The sequence below is a fragment of the Pistacia vera genome, unplaced genomic scaffold (genome assembly GCF_008641045.1).
Source record: "Pistacia vera cultivar Batoury unplaced genomic scaffold, PisVer_v2 Contig320, whole genome shotgun sequence".
Taxonomy (NCBI): Eukaryota; Viridiplantae; Streptophyta; class Magnoliopsida; order Sapindales; family Anacardiaceae; genus Pistacia; species Pistacia vera.
Window position 1 is genome coordinate 3,181,621 of NW_022196136.1, and position 12,677 is coordinate 3,194,297.

The 12,677-nt window shown below is 36.6% G+C and overlaps 1 protein-coding gene across 1 annotated transcript; it reads right to left on the bottom strand.

The window, feature by feature from the left end:
- Positions 1-490: 490 nt before the first annotated feature.
- On the bottom strand, positions 491-5,611 carry LOC116136838 (myosin-10-like). The gene is made up of 10 exons (XM_031422508.1): positions 5,536-5,611; positions 5,168-5,226; positions 4,986-5,113; positions 4,717-4,744; positions 4,508-4,545; positions 4,305-4,413; positions 1,799-4,039; positions 1,409-1,561; positions 952-1,031; positions 491-837 (listed from the first exon to the last, which is right to left on the bottom strand). Exons 1-10 carry the CDS (start codon positions 5,609-5,611, stop codon positions 594-596), a joined length of 3,156 nt encoding a protein of 1,051 aa, XP_031278368.1. The 3' UTR covers positions 491-593.
- Positions 5,612-12,677: the final 7,066 nt, after the last annotated feature.

A 12,677-nucleotide genomic window follows, 5' to 3' on the forward strand; every position in this document is an offset into this window, starting at 1 on the left:
ATTTATTTGGCCAAGAGGCGTTGGATCATATTTTGTGTTACATGTTGATTGTACCAATGAGAGTTACCAGAAGCAAGCAGTCAAACTGTCAAAGTTCATCAGCTGGATCACTGAGCCAAGATTCTTTTCTTTGCCCCATATGTTCCAAGTGAACGATGTTTTTGACAAAATAAGTAGTATCCTGATAGTTTTGTAAAACCGAAACTGGTATCCATTTGCCTTAATGTATATGTATAATGGATTAGAAACATGGAAGCTGTAATTCTGCTAAGAGTAAAGAGTGACTAGCTTACACTGTTTACGAGGAGAAAAGAATGAATATATTAATGATAAATCTTCACATATATCATGACAAACTTTAAACCAAAGGAAAAAACGATTACGAAAACAACATGAATAAGATACTGAAGACAATTACTACCTATGGAAACTGCAAGGTAAACTTGTATAAGATTTGTACAATTTAATTTATTCACTCTGATAGTCTGATAGAACCGCCACGTCTATGTTTGTTTTTCTTTGGGAAGGCACGGCGCAGCTGCAGCAACTATACATTGTATATAGGTTTCGGTGTATAAACAAGGAAACGGTTATCAGCTCTTCTTGGCATTCTTGAGGTTGCGAACCGTCATCACAAGCTGTTGTCTTTCACCTTCTACCTCGGCAAACTTGAGACTTATCTCTGAATATCTCTCTTGCATATCCTTCAGCTCGCTTTCCATGGATTTGTTTTTTTCCTTCAGAGATGCTAATTCAGTTAACATGTCATCGAGGTTGCCATTTTTATTTTCGATGGTAGATGGTTTCAGTTCTTTCTCAGATAAATTATCATCGTTGCTGCGAAGAACAGTAATGATCAGTATTTCACTAGAAAGTGGTAACAGGTAGTTTTGTTATCATGATATCAAAACAGAATCATAGAAAACAAATTTTCATTCCTCAAGTCCATACCTATTGACTGGTGGCATGATATTTCCATTTTCTTTGAACTGGCATGATGAACTGCTCTGGCTTTTTATTTCTTCAGCTACCTGTGTCACAAAATGAAACATTGCAGAAATTAATGTAGAACTTTCACTTTGTAGCACTAATAAAGCAAATATAAGAAGTTCAACTTTGAAATAAACTCAGGACCTTGAAGACGTTCAATTGAAAATAACCCAAAGCATTTATCAGAATTGGATATTTGCTCAACGCACAGGATGTGAAGACTTAAACAAGCCCTCAAACCATGACAAAAGAAATGAACAGGTTATACATAGTTTGTCATGATTTATTATGATATTATCAGTACATTCTGATGAATGTTCCTCACTGAGCATACAGTGACTGCAATTGCCCTTAAATTGTCCGTTTTATGAATATATGCATGTATCTGAAGCATTACATGATTTATAAAGTTGCCAACCTTTTCAAATGATAATTTGCACAAACTGCTATTCTGATTGAACTCCTCCACTCTGCACTCCAATTCTTCGATCTTGGTGCGAAGATCCTTTTCCTTCTCTAAGAATGAATTTGTTGAGGTCTCCAAAGCAGTCTCCCTTGACTTTATTTGTCCCTGGCAAACAAAACAATCATCAGTACCCAGTTCACTATGTCCATCACAACTATAATAAAAAAGTGAAGAAACAAATTTCCATAAAACATTATCAGGTATGAGCAGGAATGTCAGGATCATCTTTTTGTAGTGCTAAACCATTGATAAATTCAGACACCCACACAAATTTTGCAGTTAAGACAAACATATTCAACTCAAATATTCAATTTCATATACTATTTTGAGTAGTACATTTACCTCAAGCATTTTTATCTTTTCTCTCAAACTGGCAACCTCTTTAGATCCTTGAGCAACTGGAGCAGGTTTATTGTTTCTTAGAGAAGTTCTTGTTCCATCAGAAATTGATCCTCTTCTGTTGCCATCCTTCATCTTCTTCTCGAGAATGGTATATGCATCTTCCTTCTTCTTAAGGTCACCCTTTAACTGAAATATCTGCTTTCTAAGTTTTTCTTTCTCTAACTCGTCCTCAAATAAAGAATGTTTCAAGTCACTACACTGAGCCTTGTGCACTTCGAGCTCTGATTTTAAGAGTTCAAATGCTGCCTCCTTTTCATCCTTGAGATGCCTTATTCTCAGTAGCTCCTCCTGTGATTTCTCTGCCTCCTTCTTCAATAAAGCAACTTGACTTGCGAGTTCATGTCTCTCCATATTCCCTTTTTGTAACAGCAGCTCACTCTCCTTAACTGATGTCTTCATTTCTTCCAATTCAACTCTCAAACTTTCTTTCTGTTCTGCTTTTTCAGAGAGAAGATCATTGCTTGTCCTGAGTTTTTCAATCTCAGATTTTAGCTGTAAAATCTCCATGGAGAGAGCCCCACAAACTTCTTCCTCGTGCTTCTGTTGCTGTTCAAGCTTCTTGGATATATGGTCAATATCATCTAATAGCTGCTCTATCTGCTCTGTTTTCTTATTTAATTGGTCGGAAAGTTCACGTAGTTTTGTCTCATAATCATCTCTCACTGATAGGAGCTCTTCACGAGCTTTCCTGAGCATTTCTTCAAGTTGGCTTTTCTGTGTGCGCAATTCACTAGCTTCTGCAAAGGCTTTCATAGCCACCTTCTCATTTGCATCAAACGTAGAGGCCATTTGTGCAGAGAGCCTTCTAAATTCCTCCTGTAGCCTCTCAGCTGTGTTAGCATTTTTCAATCTTGTCTTTCGCAAGGCTTCCTCAGCTTGAATTGCTCTTTGCTCCTGCTCAATTTTGGCACGTGTCACAGCTGCCAGATCAGCTTCATATACTAGTCCCTGCTTCTCCAAGTCTTCCTCCAAGTCCTTGATATGGGCTTCAAGTTCTTTTATGGTGGCCAAAGAATCAGAGAATTCTTTTGACTGCTTTTTGAGTTCACTCTCCAAATTCTCAATCTGGGTTTCAAGTTCACCTGTATTAGCAAACGAAGAAGAACATTCATACTGCATCTTCAGTTGTTCCTGCAGCTGACTTTGCTCTAATTTATATGAGATGTCATGATTTTGTTGCTTCAGTATCTCATAATCAAGGGCAAGCTGCTCCATTTGCATCTCTAGCTCGTCTTTATCTCTCCTATAGATCTCTATTTCACTGTAGAGGTCCATGACCCTTTGTTCCAGCTTGTATGTCTCCTTGGCATCTCTGTGCTCCTTAACCAGCTCTTCCAGTGCCTTTTGCTCTTCGTCATCATCTGTCTCACTCCTAAATATGTTTCCCCTCAACTCTTCAGCATTCTGACGGTATCGTGACTTCTCGGAAAGATTGGATATGTCCGTGTTTTTCTGCTCCAACATTTCATCTAGGTCTTGTACAGCAAGCATTAACTCAGAATTTGATTCCTGAGTCTTCTGCAATTGTATCCGTAGATTTGCATTCAGGTCCTTCTCATATTGCAGTTCTTGTCTGATTTCCTCTATAAGAACCCAGGGATCCCTGCCCTCAAATTGCAACCTGTTTTTAACTTTAGCTTCACCCATACGCTTCTGAAAAGTCTTTAGTCTCTCACATTCCACCATGAGTAGATCTCTCTCCTCTTTCAGGCTGACAACTTCCCTGGATAGGTCCTGCCCCCTTTTACTTTCTTTCACAATTTGCTTTCTCAGAGTCTGTAATTCCAACTCTGACAAATCTGCCTGCCTTGTCAAAGCAACAAGCTCAGACTTGAGTTTTTCAATCTCATTATCTGAAGCCTGTTCAGACCTTTCTCGTAAAAAAGTGTATTGAAAACCATTTGTGGAGTCGTCAGTACTTATTCCATGGTCTGAAATGACTGACCACTCCCATTGTGATCTCTGATGCTCTTCATAGATTGTTACTTGGGTATTTTCTGTTAGTTTATTGGGCACTGTAGTGTGGCTCAGGGATGATAGAAAGCTATTAGGGACCTGGTCTCGCGGGGTATTGAGCCCAGAATCACTCTCAGAACTTGACAATGTAATGTCAGATCCACTAGATGCTCCGAAGTTGCCATTCAATTCAGCATTGGGGACAGTTTTACTAGGAGATTTATCCTGTGAAATAAAGAAAAACACAGAAGAAACATACTTTTATCGATCATTTGCACCAAAAAATATAAGGGAAAAAAAAGTGCTAGTTCCCAAGAAATAAAACTATCTAATTGTTGAAAATTTCAAATCCCACAGCCACCAATCCACCTCCTGGTTTTCCTCAGACCCAACACATTGTCCCTTATGGAAAAATATGAGTGAAAAAATAAATAAAAGAAGAAGAAGAGAACATAATCATATTCTTTTGTTGGGCAAGATGAGATCTTACTTCTGTAGAATTGCTGTTATTGCTTTCCTCAGCTTCACTGTTGCTTAACTGGGTCCTCAGACTCCTACTTTGGTATTTAATGCTTGCATCTTCATTTTCTTCTGTTTCTCTGAACAAGTTCTCAAGCAAGACCAAAATTTGCAATCATAATCTATTCACAGCTTATGATGGTAAACAATTTAAAAATGAAATCCCCAGTTTACCTTTGATCGACATTATCTTGAACCCTTTGTATTGAGACCTACCAATGGAAAAAGGCAGAGTTCAATTTTGCATTTACATGAAACATTGAAAATTTGCAATATTAACATTCAACCGTGATGGCAAGCAGAGGTCACATGAAACTTTTGAAATGTTCGCGACTATCTCCTGTGAAAGACATAAATATGAGGAGAGGAGAGAGAGTACTAACATGCAAAACTGCTTTTTGACCGTGAATTCTTTAAGGGAAGGAAACAGTAGAAACTTTAGTTGCCTCAGCATAGTCAGCAAAATCGATCGACACTTCCCCAAGAAAACCACTTTTGAGATCCCTACGACAACAGACAAGACCAAACCTCAAAACAGATACAAAATTACACACTAAAACATAAAGATTTGGCAACATTTCTTACAGTGTGAGAATGAAATGGTATATTCTTCACTGATCTTCCCAGTTTTGAGCTCCCTAGCAAATTTCACAGTCTCATAGATCGGATTTCCCCATCACAACAGCCATTTTCGATTATAGCCTTCTCTGATCTCACCGTTGGCTTTCCCACATCCCAGGAACCACAGAGATCATCAATGCATTTTCCCCAACGTGCCACCTGATAATTCAAAAAACACATTTCGTCATTTCCTATGATCAAATTGTCACTTACGTCAATCAAAATTTCCTTTTTTCGTTCCCATTCTTCATTCACACTCCATTGAATTGCCACTATAACCCATCAAAAGAAAACAAAACAAAAATCGACATTCTCCTTTTTCAAGGCGCTCTTCTTTTGTTTGCAAAATTGAGTTAATTGCTAAACTTATGAATCCCCGAAGGATGAGAATTTCCATTCTTTTTTTCTTTTGCTACATTTTCTCGGAAACCAAACAGAACCCAATTCAACTCATCCCATTATCAATATTTAAAAAAAAAAAATAAAAATCTCATCTTCGACAAGCTCCAAAGCTGAAACCAGAAAGCATATCACATCGATGTTAGAAAAACAAAAAATTGGCCATGTTTAAACATAGTTACCTGAGTTGCATGAAACTGCAACTTGAAGATAGCTTGATCTTGTTTTGTCGGACCTCCATCGAGCTGACTTGAACATCTTAACCGAGCTCACCGGAGACCCGAACTCACAGGAGCTCCGGCAACACTCCTCGGAAACAGCCTTTACAGAATCACCGATCCAACGCTCACAATCAGACAATCAAGCACAAAACCATATTAAAAAAAAATACAATGTAGTGGTCCAAGGAGCTGGAGGAAAGTAGAATCTGAAGCCGGAGAACGAGAGCGAAGACCGAGTCAGACCGTTAGAGTAGCTGTAGGAGTGTGGCAGTAAAAGAAGATGAGATAACAAAAGAGCAGATCTAAAGAGAAAGCGTATGTTTCACTTCTCTTCTTTATAGGTAACAACAGTCCTTTAGAAAGCTGACCTGACACGTGTTTATTTTATTTTTTTAAAGTGAAAATTCAAGAAGAAGCTTCTTGTGGTTAATTTCTCTAATTTAATTAAATAATTAATTTGTTTTAGGCTAAGGGAACAGTTCAATTTGACATACATACCTCCGAGCTAAGCTTATATTAATTGTCAAATGTGGTCAGCTCTGAGGGCAAAATCGGAATAATAATTTGTGTCGTGATGAAGGTCTAACAGTAAAATTAAAATAAAAAACGACGGTCCAATCGAGAAAAGAAGCTTGATGTTAAATACAATAATAATATGAGCATGGCATTTACATAAAGAAAAATGACATTTTTTTTGTATTCTGTGTGGTTTACGTTGCTTTCATTTACAGGTGAGCAGTGAGACTACGTTTTTGTTGTGATTGGAAGTTAAGATGCCAAATTTGTCAGTTTACATATTTTCGTACTGGATGATTGAATTTTTGCAATTGCATTATTGGTTATTTTTGTATGTGTATTCTATGAGGACCCATGTGTCTATTATATATATATATATATATATATATATATATTTTTTAATTATAATGGAGCAATAGTTATTAGAGCAAACATCAGGTTTGCAAATCACAAGTACATACCTTTGGTGCATTTATTCAAAAATTTTACCCTTAAACTAACATGATTAGGGAATTTTGACTTCTGATTATGTTATTATATATTACCCTGGCTTTTGATTTCATCCAACCTACCCACACATTTGAACGCAGAACAAAAAAATTGCAATGGTGGACGAACGCGCAACAAACGGTCGAAGATGAGAGGGTTTTGGAGGAGATAAGGGATATGATGGTGGTGTTAGATTGTGGCATCGGAATCAGTCAGATCGGCCTGAACGACGATCATGTAGGTTGGGTGGGGTGGGTGAAACAAAAGTAATGACATATCGTAATAGCATATGTCAAAAGTCAAAAATCCCTAACAATGTTAGTTTAAGATGGATGTGAATGGAATAATATAAATCAAGGGTATGAACTTGAGATTCGATAAAACCTCGGTGGGACCATGTTGTTTGCCCTATTATACTCTCCACAATAATAATGAAAACAGGAAAAAAAAACCTTAGGATTCTTTAGCTAGGCTTCATAATTTGTTATGGTCTGCGCTTAGGAGATTGCGACGGTCCATTTATTAGGAATGACAGAAGAAGCCTATATAGGAACATTAAGAAACAAGTGAACAACCCATGGGTCATAATAATAATATATTTGAGAGGGTAGAATATTCATTATAATACGTGGCGCCGACGAAGCCATAGACAATGACAAACGCCAACGTCTCTAATTAATAATTTGGTTGATTAGATAATCTTCTGAAAATGATGTTTTAACCCAACATTTATAGCTTTATTCTCTAGTCTTTACCAAATTATGCTCCTTTTTTTATCCATTTACATATATATATTTTAAGAAATTAAAGTTACCATTTTCTAAATCATCAATAGATTTCACATTAAAATCAAATTACAGTGGCCTATTAATTTTTTTTTTAGTAACCGTATATTTAGACCAACTTGCCGCATCCCATTAGAATAATTTTTTTTTGGGATCAGGGTATCGAGTTCAGCTTGCGTACGCCTCAACTAATCCTCTGAGGCTTTGAAGTTGACAGCCAGATAAATCCTCTCAGTAGCTACCTCTATTAGCAACCAGATCCTCGGGGCCCTGAAGTAACAAGGATAAATCCTCTCAATGACTACCCTATAACAAACTCAGGTAAATCTAACTCAAAACTTCTGAGTAATATAAGAGTCCAGTTAACTCTGGACCATCCAATGGTGGTTAATTAGAATTAAATTCTACATTGAATAGATAATTATTCATATCTTATTCAAAGTAGAATTTGGGACAGAATAAATTTAACAAATGTATCTCTATCTTCTCTTCAATTTATGATACAAACTAAACTAATAATGTAAAAGTACATAAATTTAAAAATTATTAGATGGTCGAGTGGGCCAAACTGTTTGCTTGTTTCTGTCCGGCAATCAAATCATATCATTGAAATATTTTAGTGTATCCATATCCACCATAACTGCGCATGTACCTTCCGTTTGGGGTGGTGGGAGATGGGAATTTTACAACTATTTAATGTAAGTCTGAAGGAAAATTGGATTCTGGGTTTAAATAATTGGAGGTAATGAAGTTTAAGACTCAAAATCTTTAACTTGGCTTTAAAGGCACGTCATGGGTGGGCGGAAAGTCCAAGAGAGTGAGGAAGGCGTGTCGTGTGCATCACCAAGAGAGTCGCCACAATTCCACATTGTTCATAAAAACTGTCTTTAATTGGTGAGAGAGCACGCAAATGTTTATCTCAATCTATCAAAATGTCACAGGAATTTTGCAACTGCCAAACCTAACTTCTCCTCAAATGGTGGGTCCATTTTGTTAAGAGATGGTGCGGTCGTTGGTTGACCCAAAATCTTGAGGCTAGTGTCCTTTCCTCTGTGCTTACGTATTTTTTGACCCAGTATGGGCAGATTGCAGAACCATGACACATGGTTTGTGCTTCAACAAACAAAATCATGTGTTTTCAGGGCCCTCTATGTGGCCATCGCCAACCAGATAAAAAGCTATAATCAGCCTCCCACCAATGTCCACCAAAAGTTCAGGCTAATGGCCAGTCCCCTCATTGCCGAGGACCACAACCACCCTGTCAACAGAACATCACACTCATTTCCATTTACAAATTATATACTATTGAATTATAACACCTCTTCTTGATGTTCTCAATCAACTGTAATTAGGTTAAAAGGGAATTGCTCAAACGTGAACTTTGGCGAGTAGACAAAGTTCGTATCTACAAAAATGAACAAACACTTTCACGCTAGGGTTTTTGGATTGATATACTCATAAAAATGGCATTTTGGTTTTTTTATTTTACAAGTTACATTTACATGCACTGCTAGTATTATTCAATTGAAATGGATTACCAACAAAATTTATAGTGGTAGCTCTAGCCTCAAGCAGAAGATGGGAACTCTCTGTCAATACCAACTAAAGTTTGAAAGAACAAAAGGGCCAACGTACTATGTAATAATTTAATGGGACTTGTCACCAATTAGAGCCCTAATTTTGGTAAAGAAAAATGTTGATGATAATGAAGATCAAGTCTGAGTTGGAGACAGACAAGCTCCTTACGAAGCAAAATGGGACCATAAAGATGATGATGCTTAATTGGGATTTGTTTTGTGTGAATTTAGAGAAAGATGGGATGGTGATGGATGAAGCACAGGAACAAGATGGTCCTCTTCAACCAGCCAACTTTTTTGTTTTGAGAGGGACCCTTAATCCAATCATCATCTTCCATCATAAATTTCATTGTCAAAGCTTTACCTTAAATTTACACAAACTTGTGTATTATTGGTTTACATCTTAACCACATTATATTATTCAAATTGCAGAAGAATGCCTTTTTAGGCTTATAATTATGCTATCATATAGGAAATCTGGTTAGAAAGTGAGGACCATTAAGCTTTGTATTAGTTTCACGAACCGTAATTTTATAAAGCAAAAGATTGATAATAACGCTACCCAATATGTTATTCTTTGAATCATTAAACTTGTTTAACATTATTAACCTGTGATCAAATACTCAGTATTGGCATAGGATTAGAAACATAGGTTAGGTAGAGAGAAGAGATCCTTGAGTTTTTCTTTAGTTCACGTGAAGACAGTTCCTTGTATTTTTTCACTTTAGCTTTTTTCTTTAAGATGATTGATAGCATCCAAATAAAGCTGAAAGTGTGATTTAAGTTGGAATGATAATAGAAAAGATCACAAAGAAGAAGTAGAAAGAAAGAAAGAGAGTGAAATTGAATGATGAGCACACATGAGAGACAACAGAAGGTGCTCACGTGAAGGTGGTCGACCCCATGTAGCAACACACACTGAGTTTTTTAAGGGTCCCAGAAACAACCCAAATCAAGATTTTATATCACATCAAGGAAGTTGACAACATGATTTGCTTTGCCCATTTTTTTCCTTCCAGGCAAACTCATCATCTTCTTTAGTTGAGAAAAGTAGCGGCAAGAATAGATGCAAAGATATGTATTTGCATATGCAAGAAAATATATCATCTTCTGCCATGTGCTAACATACAGACAACCCAAAAGCCTAAAAAGTCTTACCAGCTCACGTGAACAACGAATCCACCTGAAGTTTGGGTCTAGTTCACATTCAATTCCTGGGCTTGAATTTCAGAGCAGCCCATAAGGTTGTCTATGGGTTTGTTGAACCTGGCCCTTTACAACTCCCTACTGAAATCTTGAATGGGGTCCGAATTTTTTGAGTTAACAATTTTTCCCACCCAAATAATGGTTTAATGACATTTTTCACCTATCGACTTTAAAATATCATTTTAATACTTAAATTTATATCTGATGGTGAACAAAGAACAAACTCATCCAAATTATTGAAGTTTTGAAAATTGGAGGCGATGAATATTTGGTAATGAAAAGTTGAATTTTGGTGGTTAGGATATCAGAATTTGATTTGGGAGGGAGATTATACAAACCCTAATCACTTGATTGTTGACGTCAGTGGAATAGGGTTTCAAGGGTTTTAGTGAGTGATGATCGAAGAAAAAAATAGTAATTGGTGGAGTCGCAACGATACCGGAAACAAAATGGAATATAAATTTAGATAACAAATTGATATTTTAAAAGTCTGTGGGTAAAAAAGTGTTATTAAACCATTATTTGGGTGGGAAAAAGTCGTTACTCGATTTTTTATTCACATAAGCTGCACAACGGGCACAAGCTATGTACAAGTATTTTCCATTTCATGTTCTCTCTTGTTGGGTGGAATGCATATAATGAAGAAATAGTTGGCTGTGGAAAGCAACAATAGACGATTCAGATTGCTAGTAAAAGGATCGAACTAATAAGGATATATCAACCAATCGTTAAGCTTTGACCATCATTGTTTACATATGCAATTAGTCTATACCTAATCGCTACATAACCAACATTTTTAATTGAAACAATCACCTAAATCCAAATTATAATGCATGAAAGTTAGAACCAATCTCAACCGAACACTTATAATGCATTTAGTCTAAAGCTGACAACCTAAATTTAGGAATATGCCCCCATTAAACTATAATTTTAACAGTTTGCTTCTTTTGTTTAACATTAGATGCCAAAAAGTATTGATTTGTCGTTATTGATTTTCCAAACACAATCTAACGATGCACACTGTTACATTAACATGACGTTGAAAGACAATGAAACATCTTGACTAATTAACGATCAAAAGTTGATTTTTCACTCTTTTAATCAGGATTTACTTGCACTCTCAGGTAATTAAGCAGCATTAATTGCATCAACTTAAACCTACATACTGCAGATTTAACTACAGCCAATTAACGTACAGTTGCATCTGATAATGGTTCACCAATTCACAAGAGCTTATTACTGCAGCCAGAGTCTGAAATAGGTAGCGTGCAATGAAGAAAGTATCAAGCATGGATTAGCATTTAATTTAATAGTTGTTAATTGGATTTTAGCCGGCCTAATTAGCATCAGTAAAGGCTTGGCCGGCCACCACTTCCTACTTCTTTATAGACACTTTTCTCTCTTTAAGTAATAAACCATCAATAGTCCCTTCATACGTACCCACCAACCTCTACATTTGTTTTTCTTCTTCTTTCACTGTTATATATTCTCAAAATTCACGTCTCTCAATCTCACAGAGGGACAGTATACCTTACATTACATTAATTACTTAACATGAGGCAAGTGGAGCGTATTCAGGACTAGTCTCTGCAAGTAGTCGGGAAGAATGGGGCCACACTCATTGCCCTTGGCTAGAATCAAGAAGATCATGAAGAAATCAGGTGATGATGTTAAGAGATATCTGGGGAGGCTCCATTGTGTTCTCAAAGGCTTGTGAGCTTTCATTCAAGAGCTAACAAAAGGTCTGGATGGTGACCATGCAAGGAAAGAGAAGGACACTGCACAAAGAGGATGTTGCTTCGGCTGTTATTGCTACATATCTTTGATTTCCTTGTCAACTTGTGTCTGATGAGTCCAGTAATGATAATCTTGCGGAAACCCGGAAGAAATGGAAACATCCGCTCATGAAGCCCGGCCCTAGCTCGGATCCTCCACATTCGTAAATATACTTTGTCATCGTGACATTTTACATAAACTATATATATAACTACTGTAAGCATTTCTATAATAACTAAGCACTAATCAAGACCCAATTTTCTCTTTTTGATCAAGTAAGATGAGAATTATCGAATTGTTTTTGCGAGAAAAGCAATTTTATGTGTTTGTTTCTCATTGTTCTTCCTGCATTTATATATCATTGACAGAGAGAGAACTACTGAGGTTTCTTATTCCCTGGAGATAGACTGCTGTGACCAATGCCTGATGATTCAAAACCGATGATGACCTACTCCAACTAATTTATTCCAATTGAAACTATGTTAGATTTTACTAATTACTTATGCCATAGGTCTTATTACATGTAAACATTAATTTTTGGTCAAGGATTATAGTAATGGATTGAATTTCGATGATATATATTATACTAAATCTTAAACAAAGAAAACAAAAAATTATAATGAACAATTGGTAGATACAACACATCATGACGACAAATGCTTGTCACGTACGTTTATGTAGCTAGATATAGCTCGACAAGATATGTTATGGCATGCAGCTGGATGCATAGTGTTAGTATCCTACGATACACGAT

Bases quoted from the DNA above. Each gene is read 5' to 3' on its own strand.
- LOC116136838 (XM_031422508.1), bottom strand. From the start codon at position 5,611: ATGTTCAAGTCAGCTCGATGGAGGTCCGACAAAACAAGATCAAGCTAT. The intron at 4,040-4,304 runs GTAAGATCTCAT...TTTATTTCACAG, and splicing joins ATAACAGCAATTCTACAGAA to GATAAATCTCCTAGTAAAAC. The intron at 1,032-1,408 runs GTTGGCAACTTT...TTTGTGACACAG, and splicing joins GCAAATTATCATTTGAAAAG to GTAGCTGAAGAAATAAAAAG.